Here is a 22,084-nt window from a genome sequence, read left to right as displayed (position 1 = left end):
CCAGATGTTACAAGGCAATATTTGGACTTAAAAAACAGGTTTTACAATTGCTTAACATGGAAGAATTGCAGTTTAAGAACTGCCAATTTTACAGTGAATTTAATGATTTTTTTTTTCCCTCCATCTTAGTTGAACTAGTTAGTCTTTAATACACCAGCCAGGTTGCATCAGTGACTTTTCATTCTATATAGTCTGAATTTCAAATGGTCATTCCTATCTTTTATGCCACAGTATACAAACACCTTAGCTTGCAACTTTAGTTTCATGAACATTTACCCAAGTAAGATGATCAGGGATGCTGAAGCAGCTCAGAAGGAGCAGTGAAACAGCCATGCGTGTTACAACTGTGCTGACAGAGTATCAGTTCAGCAACCTGAAAAAATGTATTTGAGAGCCAACAACCTACTGGATGCAGGCAGAATTGATTCATCACTCTGACAAGAACTCTGTGATTACAGTGTATGCCAAGGGTTTGTCAGGAGACTGCGCAAAGCTGCTGGACAGCTTAAATCAGCTTGTATTTTGGACCAGCAACTCCCAGACTTTTCATAGCCTAAGTTATCTCTCAGGTCTTGTAGCCCTTGCTCTGACAATACTGCAGGGCCAAAGAAACCACGAGCCAGACACAGCATCACAGCAGCAGGCATCTTTGATGCCAGCCTTTTTTCCTGAGACCCTCACAGTATCAAGGTTCGATTAATGCTGTTTCTTACAGTGCAGTGCTCCTTCTCGGTATTAAACAGTTAATTTCCCAGAGCTACAGTGAAAATGATGATACCACTTCAAATTTAAAAAATGGCTTTTGGTAGCGTTACTCATACTGCATGTTATTTTGAGTACTGGGAGGAACTGCTGTTCAGTGGGAATAGGGGCGGTGGCTGGACCCGAGGCTGAGTTCACTGAGCTGCATCATGCTCTGTGTTGGACATCACTGATTGTAGAGGCAGCCCCATCCCAATTCCTGCCACCTTGGACAACTTCCTTCCCCTCTCTGCACCCCACAGTGTGAGTACCTTAGTCCACTGACAAGCCAGAAAAATGTAGCAGGGTCATTCCGGAAATCCTACAGTAATAATGAGCTGGCTAATCACAACAGTTTTTGCCGGGAGCTAATTGTCATTTTGAGGAGAACTGTGTAGAGGTCTAAATACTTTAAAAATTGGGGTGTGAACTGATCATCAAAAAGCAACTTAGAAATCTAAATTTAGCAGAATACCAAGCTTTAGATTTTGGTAAAATTGGTGGCAATATCCTAGTTCCTTAATTAAATTTTACTCCTTCTGATTTGTATTTCTGCACAGGTGAAGCAATTGCACACTGTCAGGGGTGCTGGTAACAGGGGAAAGGGACTTGCAAGCCCTATCCTTCCTTCCTCCACTCAACAGCACTGATAGAGTGCTGTGGATAGAGCTTGTGCAGCAACTGCCTCCATTTAGGAACAGAAAAGAGAGGTGGTGTGCAATCAAGCTTTTAAAAAACAAATTCTGTTGTTTGGTCAACAGCAGACTGTGGGACAACTGGCAGCATTTGAACCTGTAACCGTGCAAGCGGGCCAGCGGGTCAGGCAGTGGGCTCCCGTAGCTGTGCAAGCCTCAAGTAGGAATAGGTTCAGGCTTGGACCTTCTCACCTTTATAAATGTCATCTATGGACAGGTATTTCCATTCCCCTTCCCTCCAACCACATGCTCCTCTTTTAGTATTCACCAAGTTCTACGTGAAGCTATTGAACCTTACTGTTAAAAAGTTTTTGCAGTACCACAGCCTTGCTCAAGAACAACCTGATCAGAGCCCTCTTCTCCAGCTCCTACAGACCGTAAACACAACTCCTCTTCCACCTCCAAATAAAACAATTGCTTCTCCACAGCCAGCGTGGAGGCTCTTTCCTACATAAGTGTACAGAAGCCCAGGAATCACGAAACATGCTGCTTAGGAAAGTCCAAGCAGAGCAGATCCCTGCTGCTCTCTGTGATCAGAAAGGCATAGCAACCAAAGGGCAGCATTTCAGGACAAGATTAATTCCTGGAAATGAAGCACATGCTGAGGACTTGTTTGGAAAAGACAAATGCCCTTTTTTCCCCACTTCAGGTTCACAGAGAGCTCCCAATTAGAGACCAGACACTTTTCTCCTTATGTGGGCCCCAATCTGTGAACAATGACATCCACATTGACAAAAAATTTTCCAACAGAAGTCAGTAAAAGCGACTAAGAAGCCATGTCTAATCCTTCTTCAAAGATGGCACAGGCGGCATCTCTCCTCTGGTGTCAAAGTTGACACTGTGCATAAGTGACTCGGGTAGGACGCCTAATTCTGTAATTCTCAATGCTTCTCATCCTGCCCCTCCTCACCCTGTCTAACAGGAGACAGACACACAACAGGATCTGGCCTCCAGTTTTCATTCTTCTTTTACAGCAGACCAAAAAAACGGTGATAGGACAGTGACCTGAAACATGGTTAGATGAGAAGAGGGCCACCAGCACCAAGGTAGCGTGACAGCTTCAACATCTGCCAGGAGACCGCGTCCCCGCTGCACCCGAAGGCTTTTCCCACTGCGTTCCCATTTGCGCTCCTGCCACCTCCGTGCCAGGGGGAGCGGCCCCTCTATCACAGTGCATGCGAGGTAAGGAAATGTTTAACACAGCATGTGAACTCACTTAATTTGAAAACCAAAGGTTTTTAAAAATAATCCTTAATTAAAAACATAAATACACTACTTATGCTGGAACCAAATGCTTCCCCTTTCCCCTGCCTTTTCAGCATTGCCTCTTCAGCGCACTGGAGCGTTAGTGCCGTTCACAGCTTGCAGCAAGATGGAGATGGCAGAAAAGATGTTACTGGCTGACTTTTTAACAATTTCACCGGAGATGTGTGCTGAGCTTTGCTTTGCTGTGGTGCTGCTGGCTCTCAGGAGCAAGGCTGCCTTCTGACTGGTGGCGGAAGAAAGGCTTGTGCCTCCCCACAAACCTCCCTGCACCCCCGGCACTCGGAGATGTGCTGGCGTCCCAGCAGGGCTCTGCACCAGGACAGGATGGGTCCCAGCCCTGCACCTGCACTAGACCCTACCGCACCTCACGCCTTCCTCGTCCCCACCGGAGGGCTGGCAGGGTGCTCCTGGGGCTTTGCTCCTGCCCGCCCGCCCCTTCATGTCCCCTCTCCCGGCTGGGTGCTGTGGGGAGGGTGCCTGCAGGCGCGAAGGTACAGGCTGCGGGAGAGTAAGGACAGAGCGCTGGGTGGCCAGGAGATCCCGTACCTCAGAGGGAGGGGAAGCAAGACCAGGTCCCAGCCTCAGGCACAACCAACCTCACACTGCAGCCTCCAGCAAGAAGTACTGCAGGGACAAGCCCCATACCTTCAGCAAGACCAGCTTGGGCATATGTATACGTCCCAACTGACACTTTTTTCCAAAATGCATCACCACAACTGCCTCTCCATCTCATACATAACACCATCCACATACCCTCTGACACCCTACTGAAATGCCTATCTACAATAACAGCTAGAATATCTCTGGTATCACTGCAATGTTTTTTTTTTTTTTTTTGTATCAACATCACAAGGTTTCCCATCACCACCGTCTCTGCCAGCTTCCTCCAGACCGAGTCTGTATAGCATTTTTACCCATACAGTGTCTGTGTATGAATTTCAACACAAGCTATTTATACATGCACATAAAAGCATGCTGGACCTATAAAACCAAACGTTGTAGTGGGAAAAAGCACATAAACACCCATACATCTGAAGCAGAAATCCAACTCTGAAGAGTTTGGGATCAAGCACACCATCCATCTGTTACCAATTATTATTAAATTATAACTCCTGTTCAGCACAAGGAAAGGCTGCTGCAAGTATTAAGGCAACAGTAAGCTATCCCTTTTGCTTATGCCCCTCTCTCCATCCCTCTACTTCTGTCTCCTCCCTCTTGTAACTGGAGGCAAAAAAAGAGCCTTCCTTTTATCTCTGGTCTCCCACAGTGACTGTGGTCCAAACATTTGTGATTTCCAGGCAAGATTACCATCACAGACAGAATCTGGAGCTCCATATGAAAATGAGACTCACATGCCAGGCAATGAACAATGTGGTCGCCTGGCTTTTCCACAGCTTAGGTCACAGCCAGCCTACCCAGCCCATGCTCACATCCTTCCAATTTTGCATAGTTTAAAACTTTGCTTCCAATTTTCAAAACAATTAAACACGAGATTTTGACTCTAAAGACAAAGACCGTTCACATCACTCTCACACTCACCCCTTTTCCCACCCCCCAGTAAAAATTCTGAAGTGAAATATATATTGATTTTATAAACTCAGAAGAAACATGTTTATCCTGAAATGAGAGCATCAAGATTTTACTCCATGTTTCAAATTTTTTAGTCATCTTCTCCTCTTTTTTTCCCTGCAATGCAAGATCACAGTGACCACTGCTGCTTAGGATGGTGCTTACCCCATATGGAACACAACAAAATTCCTCTCCAGGACACTGCAACCCCAAAGGTATTTAAATGGCATGGAGTTGAAAGGAGGACAGCAGACTTCTACCCACACAGTGACTCAGAGGTGGGACCAGATCTGTGTGGCTAAGGTAATGATGTCAGAACCAGCTACGGCTAGTAGTTTTGAATCGTCCTGTTTCTTGCACTATTTAGACCTCACAGATTTATGGCACAGCAGATTTCTTCTAACTCTGTGGTCCTATCCAGGCATAACCTGCATCTGCAGTCAGCCTTTATATAGGAATGCGAAGTAGTAGATGATCTGTTTGGATTTAGACTTAAAATCAGTTTATTTTAAATAAAAAGTATCTTCAGATTTTTTTTTTTTTTTCAGAAATGGAAATAAAACCAAAACCGAAAAGCCCCAAAGAGGATGCACCAAACAAACACAAAAACGTCTACAGCTTCACAATGAATCAAAAAACCCACTGCTGATACCTAGGAGCTTTTGTTTGTATTTTTAAAACTACATTCTCCTTGACATCCTGGCTGCTATGTCACTGCTATCATATAAATGTAAACAGAGTAAACTTTTAAATTTCATTACAAGGCCAGGTGGTTTATATTACAGTACTAGGTTTGTATTGCCCTACAAAGAAATACTGTATAAAATTTCATATAAAGCAGTTGCACCCAATTCAGAACACTTCTGGGATTGACTTCAGAAGCCAATAGAACTCCAACCCTTCATTCTCCTTTCTGGAAAACAGGACACGGAAAAGCAGGACCTATCTCCAATCTCTTCCTCCATGGATTCTTTGGATAAACAGTACAAAAAAAACCCAAACAACCCAATTTCATATTTGGTTCCCTCTTACCATCAGCTCCCCCACTTTCCAAGTCTTGCTAAGCTGCTGGGCTGCCCGATAAGGAGTAAATTATATCCCCAAACCAGTTAGAAAAATAAGGGGCGGTAAGCGAACAGTGTCTGTAATAGCACCAGTCAAGGTCTTGGAAACTCCTGTTAATGCCACCCAGCAGCGAGTGAGATCACTTGGAACAAACGTGTTGCTGTTGGCTCCCGGAGGGGTGTGGGATCATGACTGCTGACTGGCACAGAGTTATTTCCAGTGCTCCATAAATCTTGTGCTCTGATCATGCCCTTCAGAGAGCTAATGCTGATGGAGGGATTTTCTGTTCTCCTCAAGTGGCTGGAAAAGCCCCCATACTTTGCATGTAGCAACAAAATAAACCAGAATTATAGCTACTTGAGATTATCCTTCAATCAGTGTTACAAATTCATCCCAACATCCACTCATTTACGACAGGCACATGAGCCAGAGCCAGTCCCAGGGGATAACTTCTACTGCTGTTACTGGAAGCATTTTTTCCCTCATACTGTTCCAATTTTCTTAGCCTCACACTGAATTTTGGGCCTCATCTTTGGGAAGCAAGTGACATTCCTAGAAGCTACCCTTTTCAAAGTTCCTTTCACCAGGAAAAAAATCCAACTCCTGCGAATGCATGCTTGTGAAAAAACATCTTTACCAATAGCAATACCATCTGCACCAAAGAGCCTGCAAACTGCATTTAGATTCAACACAAGTAAGAACATGAAACAGGGTGAAGACTCAAAACATATCAAGATCATAAAGGACCTTTTGACAAGTGGCTGCTGCTCCAGTCAGTGCATTTCCTTTGTAAGAGATGGGGACAGTCTACTCTTTAAATTAGCCCCTTTACTAGTGAAAATGGGTAAGATTTTCTATGATCGTGACATATTGTGTGCTAGTATTTTCCAAAGGAAGTATCGGGAGAAGAGAAGAGAAAAAAAATAATATTTCTGTGAAGAAGAGTCTGAAAAGCATCAATCTGATAATAGTACAAAGATTTAAATTCGTGAAAACTTGCATTTCTTCTCTGTTCTTTCTCTTCCCTTTAATGAACATATCACCTCAGTAATGGTTGGGTATACAAACCTCAAATTTGATTTATTCCAGAAACAAATCTGGCATGCAGGCTGACTGCTCTACAGACCTTTTTTCTAAGTTCCTAATTCCTTAACACTGAATTGCTAATTGTAATTCAAATGCAAATAAAAAATTCTTCCATGTAATCTTACCTATCTCTAGTGCCACAATAATATTGTGAATATAATGTTAAGAAAGAAAAAGACAGGTGAAATTTATTTTGCAACCGTGATAAATTTTCACAACAGCTTTGTAAGTCCTGCAAAACATACTCTCGTATACAAAACAAGGTGTCTCCTCCTGACTTGAGCTGAAACTGAATAATAAGCTGTATGTTTAAATATGGAATAAGTACAGAAAATATTTTTACTTTTGCAGGAATAAAAAATTATTGTATCCACTTAACTTCTGAAGAAAGTAATGTCCTGTATTATGGTCATCAGCTCAAGCAGTTACCTGTTCCATCTATTGAATTGGGGGTTCATACTGACAATGACATAAGTGAAAGAAAAGGATCGTGTATCTCCCTGTTTGGTTACACCAGCACTCTCTGAAACATGCCTATCTATTGCTCCATGGTCCAGTCAAGGAGGACTGGCAAGCCTGTGGAAGTATTTGCAACACATTGCTAATTTTATTCAAAAGCTGGAGACTGTTCCTGAGCCCCTGCCCCAAGGGAGGACTAGCTCAGTGGCTGTGCTGAAAGGAAAGCTCACCTTGTCCTCCTGTGAGCATGGACTGACCTCTCCCAAGAAGTTCCCTTTTCCCACCCAGTTTTACAGTGTACTCCACAGAGCCCTGTTCTTTAAGGGTGTCTTCCAACAGTGCCCAGCCACCACCGCAGGACAGCTGAATAACGCAGTGCGAGACTGCGCCCAGCTCAATGCAGTCGTCGTCAGATGGAAGCAGCGAGACAGATACTGCATTGTATCTCGTTTGTGCTTCCATGCCTGCCAGCTTTTCAGGGGCTAGGAAAGATCAATGAATTGGTTATTTTGTCCTAAACACAATTCTCACCACTTCTAGGACGCCAAGCACCTTATATGGTTTGTATTAGCATGACTGGATTTCTGTCAGTGAAATAAGATGCCACTACTTTATAGCCTTGGTCTCACAGGCAAACCTCGTGCACAATGAAGTAGTTGTGTGAGAATGGACTTATGCCACCCACATCACTGATGATATTATGATCTTAACTCATTTTACTCACATTTTCTGCAGAAACAGTTATAGTCTTTCCTCTCTCCCTAAAATACACCACGTTATGATCCTGAATACAGGGAAAGCCTTATGTAAGTGAATAGCATTTCAGCCAACTTGCTAAGACAAGGAAAACTAACAAAGCAACTTTCCATATGCTGTGCAGGCAAGATATTTTATTAAAAAATGATGCCTGCAGTAGGAAAAAAAAAAAGCTAACTCTAGAGTCAAAAGTCTGGGGAAATACACCATAAATCCTTCTGTTTCATCCGCACTCTGTATTTTTTATCACCAGGTCTTATATACTTCAGCAGTAAGTAAAATACATTTCCAGAAATATTGTCAAGTCTTAAGAAGGACTAAAAGCGTCACACACTCCCACTGCCCTTCTCCTATGGCTCTAGTGGTCTTTTCCCTGTCGCCTTTTTTACTATTCTGAAGGCTACTCAGCTGTTCTGTGATCTTGTGTACACACACATTACAGACCTCTCCCTGAACAAATGAAGATGTTAGAACACAAATAATGGAAATAATCACAGGGATCTTCTAGTTAACAGATTCACTGAGTGCTACCCAGAGCTCCTAGTGTTGTCTTTAGATATTTGTAACTAGCTGATTCCGATGTTCTTTTAAGCTTGCATAGTCATATCAAAAGATGTGTCATCAAGGTTAGGAAGACTTAAAAAACCACTATCAACCAGAAACTTTCCATGGAGACCAACTCTCCATGTTCTGCCAGATGCTAGATATTGAATAAATTAAATAGCTGCATAAAATGGCCACCTCAGTGTGCTGGGTTCATGTGGCAGGGTTTTTGGTGGCAGGGGAGGGGGCTACAGTGGTGGCCCCTATGAGAAGCTTCTCAAAGCTCCCCCAGCTCCAAGTCGGACCCACCTCTGCACCAAGGCCAAGCCAAGTAGCAACGGTGGTTGTGCCTCTGTAGTAATGTATTTAAGAAGGGGAACCTGGGACAAGGGGTGGGGAGTTGTTGTGAGGAGGACACCTCTGAGAACACTGAGGTGAGTAGAAGAAAAGGAAGAGCAAGGGGGCGAGGTGTGCTGGTGAGACAGCAGGGCCCCCCCACTGCTGCCCATGGAGGTCCACAGTGGAGCAGATGCTGAGAACCCCACACTGAGGCAGGTGTCTGTACCTGATGAAATCTGGGACTCTGTGGGAAGAAGCAGCCCCACTATTATAGTTTGGCGCTGGGAGGATTGAAACATGCCGGGATGACTCATGCTGGATCAGCATGGGAATGGCTGCATGGCATCGGGAGGAATCATGCCAGAGAAAGTTCATGGAGGGCTGTCTCCAGTGAGAGGGGAACCATACTGAAGCAGGGGAGAATGTGAGGAGTGCTCCCCCTGAGAAGGAAGGAGTAGTGGACTGGCTGCACCCCCCATTCCCTGGCCCCTGTACCACTGAGGAGAAGGAGGTAGAGAGACCAAGAACAGAGCTGAGCCCAGGAAGAAGGGAGGGGTAGGGGATGGTGTTTTTGAGATGTGGTAATGCTTCTCACTGTCCTACTCCACTAAGTGGTGTTGTTGCTAGTGTTTGAATTAGTGATATTCTTTTTTTAAATTCTCCTAAGGAGTCTGTCTTTTGCCCATAATCGTAATGGGTGAGTCATCCCTCCCTGCCCTTACCTCGATGCCTGAGCCTTTTTACTTTATATTCTCCTTCACATTTCTGAGGGGAAGGGGTGAGTGAATGGCTTCCTGGTGCTCAATTGCCCTCTGGGCTCAAACCAGGACACTCAGAAAGAAACAAGCCAGAAACAAGCCCAGACCCACCTTCAATTCTATTATCCTACTGTGCTGTCTGATGGCAATTGCAGCTGCTTTATAACATAACCCAGTTCTCCTCAGTCAGCTGAGCTTCCAGCTGGACTTTGTCATCTTCAAACTGCAGCCAGTTTCTATAATGCTTCTCTTGGACACAGGACGTCATGGAGAAGTAGCCTGTCTATGAACTGTCTTACTATGCAGCAGGAAGAAGCACAGCAAGAAAATAGGGTACAGGAAGAGAAAACTGAGGACACAATCATTCTTCTATGCATTCGCCTCCCATGTGTCTGACAAAGTCTGAACCTTGATGGGCTCAAGGCATTGAGAAAAGATTTTAAAATGGGTTTAAACTTTGAAACCTTCATTGCTCTCAAAATGTTGTTTAAAGATATATTGGAGATGCTCAATTCAAGTAATTCACATCAGTGAGTTTAATCTCTGGATAACAAACTTGTAGTTTTGTGCCTTCTTGGATGTTCCAAGGTTTGAACAGTAAATGGAAAATGAAATTGTGATTTGCTGTACCAGTGGACTGAAAAATATAGGAGAGTCACAAATTATGTAATTAGGCAGATGCCCTACAAGCCTCTTGTAGCATCCAAGACTGAGGGCAGACCAGCAACCTTGGGCCAGCTTTCCCCAGTTACTTTCCCAGTGCTCGCTCCAGTGCGGTCCTTCAACGCCTGTGTGCCACAGGACTGAAGTGTCCATACAGAACAATCAGGTCTTTTAAAATGGGCAGAGATGGGGTGGTGGTTTTCTGCTGATTTTATCCCAACAGTAAAATCCACCAGGCAACTGTCTCCTTTACCCTCCCCAACACATTTACCTGACAAGGTGGGATTATCCAAATCCTTTACTGTTTCCTCATAAGTACTACAGAGTGCAGAGCATTCTTGCCCTCTCAAGAGTACTCAGTAGCACACATACACGGTATTCTTTATATTCCCTCTGCTGCTGTAAGAAGGCCTTTTAGCGACCTACAATATGAAAAGGGAAAGCCTTCCAACTCCTGAGTGTGCAGACAACAATTTGTGTACAATTTTTAAGACTGAACTTTGTTTAAAATATAACAAACCATACTTCCTTGTGTACCACTCGCACGTACTCCTGGCCATATCACTGCTAAACCCTACCAGAAGATTAATGTGAATTTAAACACTACTTGTCAAAAATGAGAGAACAGGTTCTTATTTCTTAACTTTCTGCTGCTGGATGGAATGCAGCTGACAACCTTACAAAAATCCGTGAAAAAAAACTCTGAAATTGACAGTTTTCTTTCTTTATTGGCCTGCCTGCAATTCTTTATGCTTGTATTTTTAATGATCCATTTCTGGTTTTTAGTTACTGAGAACATTTGAACTCCAGTAACACAACAGGATCACTGTCATGAGTAACGTCTTCACAAATTAAATCTAGACTAGAACAGATCAGCTATAGGCTTGGACTGTGGTTCTTTGTCTCTGGGTCACAACAAGAAAAATCCGAGAAAGGGACTCGAAAAGTCTTGCCCTCAGGTATGTGAGGGCACATAAGCTAACATTCCCTTTAAAAGACTGTAGGTATCTGGGGTCTGATGAATGGTAAAATGCTAATGGTAATGTTATCTTAGTTGTACTTCTCAACATCTGCTAAGCCCTTGGTTTCTTCTTGTAAAATAAAATGGAGATATGCTTCTTTCACCAAGTCTGTAATTTTGTGGTTGTTTTTTTTTGTTGGTTTTTTTTTTTTTTTTTTTTTTTTAAAAGAAAAAAAAAAAAAAAGAAAAAACCTGAACAGATCACTTGTGTACTATTATATGACCCTGCAAGGAAGAAAGCAAGCATGAAAGTGGAAAGAAAGGAAAAACCTGAGAAACTAAAGCTTGTGGCCTGGTACTTAAAATTCACAAGCAGCTACACCACACCTATTGCTTTGATCTATCTCCCTATTAATTCCTCTTCCCATTATAGAACGCCTGACATTTCACTGGTATTCAGATGCGATTAAAATATATTCTAATACCTATAAATAGAAATGTCGGTTCAAGTACTAATTAAAAACAAATCTAGCATTTGGAAATCTATATCAACAAAAAAAGTAAAAACATGCAGTAAACGTCAACAGTCAAAATGTTTTCCATTTTTTTCTGCGAAAAAGATAGAATTCCGTTCTATCAATCTTTACGTTAATGTTTGGATTCCTAAGTGTCTATAAGCGTCTACTCCAGAACTTCAGCATAAGAGTAACAAGAGAGAGATTTTGGTCTCTCCTTCAATTTTAATTATTGCCATAAAGTTCCAATTATAACAGGGTAAGTCATGCACACTGACTTTCTGCAGCTTTCACAGTAGTTTTTAATTAAACAAGAATCAAATGTCACGTTAAGTATATCGTGCTCCCTCATTGCACATTAGTTTGATCATATGCTACTTCACAACTAACCTCTGTTTATATATAAATCTACACATCCTTTATTTTCATGACTGATTTCATCTTCTTACCTCCCTTCCTGAATACTACGTTACTCAAAACAAAGACTCGTTGCAGGGGTGTTTTCAGCCACAACTTCTGCTGCCTTAATTGTCACGATTCTCCCAGCTGGAGAAATCCATGGGACTCTACATAATAGCCAGTGCTACGTGTGGTAATAAGGATTTACTGGTTTGCACCTCTAAAGACTTTAAGCTCTTTAGAACAGGGATGCTAGCCTCGTATGTGCCTGTGATGGGGAAGACACGTTTACAGTATCATATAAACCAGTGTCTTCCTCAGGGATAGTTAATATCCCTGGCACTTACTAGAAACAACTGTAAAGAACTGATTCTCCCTTAAACTCATTCCCAAACCTAGAACATACTGTAGTCTCTCTGAAAAGCAAACTTTTCTAAATCCTGAGTAAGACTTTGGAGCACTCAGAGAGGAACAATATGGCCTGATCATGGGAAAGAATAATTTTGGACCACGACAGACATGATTGCATTTGGAGACAATACACACAACTAAAATAAACTGGGCTCTAATACGCAGTCACCACGACATAGTGAGAAATGTAACACTTGAGCAAATGTGCTGCCCGAGGTGCATGTACAATAGTTATGACATCTAGGCTGCACTGTCTCCAGCTACCATGGTATGCAAACACAGCCGGACCTATACAAAATACACAGAAATACTGAGTAATTAAGGATCTGAAGAGGCAACAATACTGTAGTTAAGAACATCCAATTTCAGATTTAGACATGGAAAAAAGAACTTGAATGAGCCTAGATCCTACTGGAACCTCCCCTAATCAGCAATGCAATGGCGTATATTAGGGAGATTATTTTAAAAGTGAATTACCTCAGCATCTTGCTCCCGGAGCTGGTACGTCTTCTCTAAGGACTGCAGTATTCTAGGACACAATGTCTTCCCCTCCAAGACAAACTCCAGAAGTAAGACCAGCTGGTCAGGGAGAAGCTAGGACAAAAATAAATGCCATGTGTGAATAAATATCTTGATTGACTGAGCAATTAAATGGAAACAAACCAAAGAGGACAAGATTGTGATAACCTGTGTACTTCCAGCGTGTGCTTGAAATATGACAAGAACTTCTAGCTGGTTTCTGAAGAAACGCAGGGTTTACGTGTCTGTGTTCTGAAAGACTCCGTGCTGGGGCCCAATTAAGACTTATTTTCCATGGGTTTAATTACTATAGTTAGATCAGATCTAAACCATGCTTATCTTATTGAAACATAATCATAGTTTATTAAGTAAGATTTTTATGGAATACTTATGCTGAGTAATTCCATTTTGTTTGGGCTTGGAAGGAATAAAAAAAGAGAATAATTTGCAGTGCATAATTTCAGGTTTGACCAGACATACGAATGCATAATTTTTAAGAGTGGCATTTTTATCTGTTACATGAGCAATTGAACAATAATCTTACAGTGAACAAAGGAACACAACACAAATAAGTAACCCACAAAACAAGTGTTGTAACAACATGTTTTGAGGCATATTTTAGTGCAATGAGTCACAAGCCATCCATCATTACATGTTAATGATGCATGAATGTGGCACACATAGTAAATATCTATCTATACACATATATGTATTTAGTAGTTTATTCCCCAACTCCAGAACCTATCATTTTCAAGTTGAACCTAATGTAACCTAAAAAGAAAAAGCACAAGAAGTCTGATGTATCAAGTGCTTAAGTGCTCTGTTTAATAGGCTTATTGGATGAACAAATAAATAATTCAGACAGAGCTCAAAGGGAAATTATACCAGCTGCCAGGAAACATCTGTTGGAAATTCAGGGTTCAGGACGATCGCTCAGAAGTTTGCTATACGCCCCAAAGCCTTCCCCACTATTCATCTTTTCAGGGCACCAAAAGAGAAAGGGAGAAGGGAGGAAGAATGTGAATTTAAGGTTTTGCACACCAAAAAGAAAGCATCATTGCTTACTTCTAATGTTCTCCAGACAGATTAATGAAAAAAGATGTCCTTTTACTTTAACACTACTTCCAGCTTTTACCATATTTGGCGGTTCTGTGCTCTCGCCTTGCTGCCCACGTCCCCCTCTGCTGTGTCAATGTGCTAAGCAGGTACAAAATGAAGTTGGATGTAGGAAATGCCCCTTCCAACATCACACCCCACAACCACGGCTGTTTATGTGGACTGAACAAATCTGGACCACTGATCTCTGACAGCAAGTTCATGAAGGTATCAAGGATCTTGTGATAAGTCTTAATCTGTAAAATATTGCCATTAGCAACTAACTAAGCAACATGACATTTTCTTCCCTTTTTGTCTGACATAATTTAGGATTAGTACCTACATCAAAATAAAGAGGAAAAGAGATTTCTAGAATTTTGTTGCTTTGGTTTCCTTGCAGTCCGATTTCCTTCAATTTTTTCATTATTGAAGTTGTATTCTTGGAGACTGAAAAAACCTCACATCTTACCGGAGCATTTTCTAAGTGATACCAAAGCCTGCCAACAAAATCGAGTTGTTAAAAATAGTCAGACATTTAAAAATATTGAATATTTCAATTTCAGGACAACTACTAAAATGCCAACTTGAATGCTTATTGCACAGTCCAACAGCAGCTGCCTGGGGGATGGTGAGACACTCTAAAAAATAAAACAGGGAAGGCTTCTGGGAAGTGGCTCTGCTTGGAAACTGAATTCATTCTGAACACTAATAAAATCTGAAATGTTGCAGAACACCATGCACAGAAAGGTAACTTCTGATTTAAAAAGCTTTCCCTGCTCACTACAAAGACAGCAGAGCAATACTGAATTTGTAGAAACTGTAGAACAGCTGCTTCAATACATAGGTACAGAATGGCTGAGAGTTATTATTTTATATCTCCAGTATAATTGCTATACAGATTCACCCACAGAAAGCTATTATTTAAGATAACATTACAGAATCTCACTGAAGACAATAAAAGCATAGTAGCAGAGCAACAGCCACATCCTTAATTTACCTCTGCCTAGTGCTGCATTGTGAGTGAAGAGTTTTCAGAATTACAGGTTAAACTCTTAAGTTTAGACTGAAGACTGAAGAGAAAAAAAATCTGAGACCATGACTTCTGTTATTTTCCCATGTCTCAGCTGCCCAAGATGAGACTTTACATACCATTTTCCAGCTCATGGTTTAATTAAAGTCCAAGGTAGGAGCTAGCAAACACGGGCAGAGAGGATGAGGGCACCAGCAGAAGAAATGCTGACAGGCCTGTAACCAAAGTGGCACTAGTGGGCGCAACTATTACATGTTGTTCTCCCACTTACTTCCAACACGAATAAAAGGAGGAACGTTCTCTTTAATTTCTTACCCTTTCCTTTTAATAAAGGAGACTCTGCCTAAGAGAAAAATCTATCCTGAGCAAAGAGGCAGAGAGCTCTACCAAAGTTTCACTGACAGAGACTCCTACAAAATTCCTTCAGGGGTTTAGACATCTTTTCCCCAAACACAGCACTATGAATAATGCTATCTCCAAAGCAGCTTTTTAACAGTCACAAGTAAACTTCATGAAATTGCACTCGAATTTTCAGCCAAATACCCCATACTCCATTATTTTTCATTTTCACCACCACCACCTTTATTTGTTCCACCCACCTGTTACTTCTCATCTTTCACACTGTGAGAATTGTTTGGGGTGCACATTGTCAAATTTCCACTTGTTTGTCTTATGGTTAATACAAAGGGACCCTTGCTCTTAAGTCCTACTGAAACATAATGCTGGAGAAAATAAAATTAAATTTATTTTCAAGTATTATGAAGCCATTTTCCTTTACAACTGTGAATGCATATTGAATATCTAACGTACATAAACCCCACACAACGCAGCTACAGCAAAATACATCAGGATATACTTCACTGTGTCAGTGTGTGCCTTCATGTTAAAAACATTCAGAAAGCAACTGTAACACCCCAAACACTGAACTGTATTGGAGCGTGCTCAATCAAAGTGCTCAAATATATGCAATTATTAAAGCAGATCACTTCAATCAGGAAAAGTGGCAAGTATCAAGAAATAGTTTTCACTGCAACAGTGATTGCTGCAACAGCATCTATTTATATTGCAGATAGCTCCTGTCCCAACTTATGCCTGATGCATGGAAATCACACTACTTTTCCCAGGGTTCCCCCTCCCCCAGCTGCCAGTACCCACACTACAAAGAGGAAATAAATTAGTATGTTGTGATCAATCACACAGGAGGTTTTCTGTCATGTCCCATATAACTAAACATCTTCCCTGCTATAGAGCTGTATCCCAGCACTGTATATACATTGTTTCGCCCTTAGGATTGTAAAAGCTCTCCAGCAACTTTACAGCATTTTGAAAGACTTCATTTTGTCCTGCCACTAAATAGCCATTTGTCCCCTGTTTCACTTATGTTACCTGCTGTGGCGATTTTAAAGTTTTAATAATGAGGCTGTTACCTCTAAAACAAACTGCAAATGATAGGGAGTCTCAATACTAGGTCTGTATTTGAAAAAAGGCAAGATAAAACAATTAAAGGAAATGTAACCAAATTGAAAATATAATTCTGACTACTACTGAAGGAGCTTACTGGGGCTGAGATTCAGTGTAAACTAAATATCTGGGAACTAAAAAAAAAAAAAAAAAAAGCATACTTTGTCTTTTATTCATATCACTAAACAAAACATTTAAGCCACTATGTTGTGTTACAAATATATTGCAAGACATCAGTAGGTTTGAAAGGGTTTCTATAAAATAATCTTGGAACAAAACTGTAAGTTTTCTGAATCCTATGCCTAACCTGTAAAAAGCACAAAGAAAACAAATCCTGCCTCTTCAAAGATCTGGTATGGCAGCTACAGAGGTCATCAACCTGACATCCCAGAAGACCACCCACGCGAAGGAGCGTATTTATCAATTCCTACATTAACAAATGCAGTAAATGCCAGATTCACCCTTTATACTAGAAAAAACACCACTGAAACATTTGACTACTGACCTTTCACAGCCATGAAATGTGACACGGATATATATCTACTTGAGCATCCACAGCACCAGCACTTGCACTGCACCCCTAAGCCAGGACACAAATCGCTAAAGTAGTACAGCTGGTATGCTGAGTATCCCATTTGCTCCTGCCTGCACTTGAATGAAGTCATTGAAAGCCTCCTCGGAGGGGAAATCTGCCTCGGACTAATGCAGCGACCGATTGACAGTGGCGCGATTTCTATTATTACTCCATTATCACACTGGGATCTGTGCCTAAATGAGCATACTTCCTCCCTGATGCCATTTCCTTTTCTCCTGGCTCTTGTCTAAAAGCGGATCAATGGGAGTAATATATATGATGTCACTTCAATTTACAGCTACTGCCTCCCTCTCGCGTGTGCATAGATAGATCGATTCTTCCCAAAAATGGTTAAGAAATGCAGAGGGAGACTCTTCTCTCAGAAAAGGGTTCTCTGCTATATTTGTCGGTGTAACCACAGCAAGGAACTGTTTACACTGAGCAAAAACAGTGGGGAAAGGGAAAAAAAAAAAAAAAGTCACTACTGTGCACTGGAAAGTGCTGGCTGAAATACAACACAAACAGGGCCCAAAACAGAATTAAAGCAATTTGACCTTTGAAAATTATACAGAAAAGTTTAAAGTTTCTATGGCACAACATATTTCTCCCATAATTCTTTGAGAGAAGGTAGTTTTGTCCCCCCCAAAAAAACAGGAAATGTTTTTTCATTTACATTTTTACAAGATTTTCCAAAGTCAAACCAAATTCCTTCCCTCCCCTCTTTTAGGAAAGAAAGGGAAAAACCCCACCCCGGAGTTCAATAGTGAATGGTTCCCTTCAGATGGAATTTCCTCATTAATTGCCGATAAGAAAGCACTGCTACTAGTCCAGGAGACAGGATTTATAGGGACAGGCCATCTCTGTGCCTATATTCTGAACTGATCAAACAAATCCCTGAATGAATCTCACATTATAAACTCTCCACATAGACAATTTGCCTTGAGGGTTGGTTTCTGCAGGCTTCAATTAAACAAAAAACCTTTGTAAAACAGATCTCCCCCTTCCTCAAACTCTCCAGAAAATTGTTAGCTTGAAAATTCAAGAAAACACTATTTACTCAACATTTGTAGACAGACTTTGTCATTGTTTATCTCAAACAATATTCTTCAGATGCTGTTTACATCTGCACAGTGACTTCTTTTAAATGAAAACAAGGCTTCTCTTCCCTGCCTCCTGCTCCCCTTTTCAGGGCCTAAAATGTACTCATATCAAGTAACATACGAATTCAATAAAAATGTCCATGCTAACAGCTGTTAACTAGCATAGTGCGATACACTACTTGAGAGTCTAACTCTGAAAGAACTAGTCTGCAGTTTGATTAATACACGGGGAAAAAAAAAAAAAAAAAAAAGCAATCTGCAGCTGACAAAAAAATGCTTTGAACTAGTTCACAAAATAAAACCCATCTATGCCAGAGGCTGACAAAATTTGAGAAGTGTGTAGTGAAGCAGACTGTTCTGTTTAACTTTATTTGGGTCAGTTTGCTTATGACTTCTCTCTTGCTGAAAAATCAGTTCCCCTTCAAAAGTTTATGGAAGATAACTAGACCTCACTATATTTAAAAGCAAAAGAAATATCTCTGTAACACATTCTCATCTACCTATGAGCTACATCTCTATGAAGTGTCTTCCCATTGTGTGCAATTTTTATCAATCTCTGCTTAGATAGTTCTTTCTGTGCTTGGCAATTCATTTTTCAACATTTATTTTAAAACCCAAAAGACAGGAATTGTACTGGGTTTTTATCATGGAAAATAAATTCCTATGAAATTCGCTTCAAAAAGTCTTACTTCAAGAAGCAATGACTGCAACAAGTTCATCAGCATTTGATTTGTGTTACACTTTAAAATGCTGTTTCTAGGACATTGACATCTGGTATCACTTGCTTCATCCTAGTAGGACATAAAATTGACACTGAGAGCAATTTATTTAATAAACAGCTGCACCTGAATTTAGTTCCCAGTTACTTTGCTCTTTATAACTTAAAAATTAAGGATTTTTTCTTTTTAGAAGCAGATGATCTATGTCAGAAATAATTTTAAAGCCACTACCTAGTCAAATATAAAAGTTTGATTTATTCTGGTCATGCATATGAAAACACTGCTGGATGAAGGACACAAATCCCAAAGAGCCACACAAACTTTAGTATGCACACAAGTCAAATGACCTGATCCCCACTGACTTTTAACACTCCTTTTCAAATGCAAGGACAAAAATAGCAGTAATCAGAGTGCAACTGTCAATACGCAAGCAATAAATGTTATGACAGTGCTACGATTTAAGGTGGCATTCTGGAGGGTTCAAGAAAGGCTTTGTGCATGTGTTTAGTTTTAATTATAACTTAATCCGACATGCACAACTGTAAAGCGTCCATGAAGTAACAAAACTTGGGAAACTTTTTCTAAATAAGAAATGTATTCAGCACTATTGAAAAAGGAGTTGCTGATGGGCAAGAACTTTACAAAATGTAACTGCTTCTTTGAGATGCCCTCCTCAAAACCTGTCCTAAATTAATATTGATTTGTCAAGTAATGTTTGTATAACTAATGCTGTACTTCCCTAAATGTTACAGACATCCAATTCGGGAAGGCTCTTGGGACTACTTATGTGTTTAAACTTTGTGATATTTTGTCCTGTTGCATCTAAATGCGATTCTGACACTGTACAAATCATTGTAAAAATCACTGTTTTGTACTTACGCATCAAACTTAGCATTTGATTTTCTTAACACTGAAAAATATTTGTAGGAAAGCAGATAGGGAAACTGAGGGTATATCTATTACAATACTGTGAGATGAGAATGACAGGATTTATTTTTATCAATATTTTAAGCTGACTTTCAATGTGGGAATCCACAGCATAAACAGAAGTTTAAAGCTGTTTCACATTTTGTGTCTGATATTCTGGTTACGTGTTACCAGTAATGTTTTTAAAAGGCCAGCCATTGCTGCCAGTCCATGAACTAAAAATTTTTTTCTTAAGCTATAGTACAAAATATTTTCCCATCGTTTACTTAATGGATAGAAGATCCACTTATGAAGAAATTCAGCATCTGCAATCTAATATAAATGCACTGAAATGTCAAAAATTATTAAACCTTTATGATCCAACATACTGCTGAGCCAGCAAAATGAAAACCAGGTGGCTTCAACTACAGGTTCAGTCAGGTTATACAGGGCTTTCCCTCAACCCTAGTTTTCTCAAAGAAATATTTCACCCTAACTTTGCCCTCAAGCATAATAGTTCCCTTTTAGGCATAACAGGCTACATATTATCTGTTCTATGCAGATTATCATCTCTGCCACTTACTACCATGCTTCCAGCATGTGCTGCTTCTGGTTTCAGATGAAATGGCCATGGCAAGAGAAAAGTGTACACGAGAAGCCAGATTCCACATCTGAAATCATACTTCACAGGACCCTTACCTAGATACACCAGTAACAGACAGCATTGCCTCTGACACACACTAAAGTTGAAGCTACCAACAGCAAGATCTTCAGTTACCCCTTCACTCGATCTCAGAAGTCCACAGCACTGGAGAGATGATCAGAACATCATCCCCATGGTTAGTGCTCTCCAACCACATGAAAGCAGCTGGCAGTAAGACCACGTTCTCATCTAAGAGCAGAGCCAACAGAGGCACTTCTGGTTCAGCAAACTGTTCATCTAACTACAAAAAAACAAAGCCAAGGAGAACTCTGGTTTTATTTCCCAGACTCTTGGACTACAAAAATTGAAGGATTCATACAGAAGACCAACAAGTCTTACCAATTGGTGGAAAGATTTCATACCCACATTGTAGCAGATGCTGAAGTGGGAGTATTTGCCCCCTTATTTGTCCACTCAGAACACCCTAGGTCTCAGCTGCTCCTAAATATGCACTGATGCTGAGACCAACAGCAGTAGAAACCATCTCTCCTTGAATGATCATCACCTAGATCTTCTGAAAATAGACAGACTGGTGAGTGTCCTTTGAGACATTGAAAGGAAGTTGCAGACTACAGCAGACACTGAAAACCAGTGTTTCAGTGGCCAGCCTACCAGACGTGAAATGAAGAGCTGAAGAACCTTTATCATTGTATGCTAGCCACAACCACCAGTGAGAATACCCTCAGACAGATTTCCTTTATTTTTCTGACTGTATGTACTAAAATAAGAAAAAGGGACAAAAACCTGAGAACCACAGAAGGTTAACTAATTTTTCTAAGCTTTGCCAAGCTGCAGATTACTGGCCAAGTAACCTCATCACCCAGCACTGAAAGTGCTGAATCCTATCTCTAGAAACTACCCTGGACAGTTAAGCTACCTCTTCAGTCCAAAATCCTTGCAACAGAACTGAGCAAGGGCTAGCTTGAAGAAGTGCCTTTTTCTTTGAGAAACTGGCACATACTTGGAAATTTCTGGAACAGAAATTTGTTCTACCTGTGCCTACCAATGCAGTACCCAGTCAATGCCCAGAGTTCATCTAGGATTGTGATCTTCAAGGATCACAGGGAATTCACCAAAAGTTTCCCAACTCTCTTACAGTGTGGTCAGGTCTTGGGGATCAGATCATGGCTTTTTCACCAGAACATGTTCCTTTCTCATAAGTCAAGCACAAAGGTACTACATCTGCCCCAAACAGTTAGTGTCATTCAAAGAACCTGAACAAGAGAGACAAGAACTTACTTTCTCCTCTGACCACTCATCAGCCTGGCTGCTGCTGAAGAGAGTCACAGCAATTCCACTTAGCTCATGGCTGCAGGACACGACACCACTTCACCAGGGTGGGCTCAACAAGGTTCATCATAAAGCACTAATAATGCTACAAGCCTTCCTGGAGGAAAGGACTAAAGCACAGATGGGAAGTGCACATCCATCACTTGACCCTTTACTCCTGGAATCGACAACAATCACTCTCTTTTCTACCCTTTTTGATTTAAAAAAACCCAGGTCATGAGTGAGTTAACGTATAATGATGTCAGTTGTCTTTTAATATTTGTAAATAGACTGCATTTCTAGACCTCAGCTAGCAATATTTTCTTCTGACCTGAAATCTGGCTCTGATGCATTGTGTGTCCAACATGACCTGTGTATATTCTGAACAGTTCTTCCAACACACCACATCCATCTGATCCTTTGTTAGGGGGTCTTTGTCTGATTAAAAAAAAAAAAATGTTAAGAATGCAACCAATCAGATT

At 40.9% G+C, this 22,084-nt stretch overlaps 1 protein-coding gene across 7 annotated transcripts in view; it reads right to left on the bottom strand.

The window, feature by feature from the left end:
- The window catches only part of AOPEP (aminopeptidase O (putative)), a 204,888-nt gene that overhangs the window by 11,740 nt on the left and 171,064 nt on the right, over positions 1-22,084 (bottom strand). For all 7 annotated transcript variants that reach the window (XM_032981857.2, XM_032981858.2, XM_042788111.1 and 4 more), the window contains one exon: positions 12,704-12,820. In XM_032981857.2, coding sequence (XP_032837748.1) covers positions 12,704-12,820 — 117 coding nt within the window. The remainder of the gene's footprint in view (positions 1-12,703; positions 12,821-22,084) is intronic.

This window comes from Tyto alba, unplaced genomic scaffold (assembly GCF_018691265.1).
Source record: "Tyto alba isolate M040663 unplaced genomic scaffold, T.alba_DEE_v4.0 Super-Scaffold_13, whole genome shotgun sequence".
Taxonomy (NCBI): Eukaryota; Metazoa; Chordata; class Aves; order Strigiformes; family Tytonidae; genus Tyto; species Tyto alba.
Note: the sequence above shows the minus strand (reverse complement) of the source record. Positions and strands in the feature narration are given on the sequence as shown.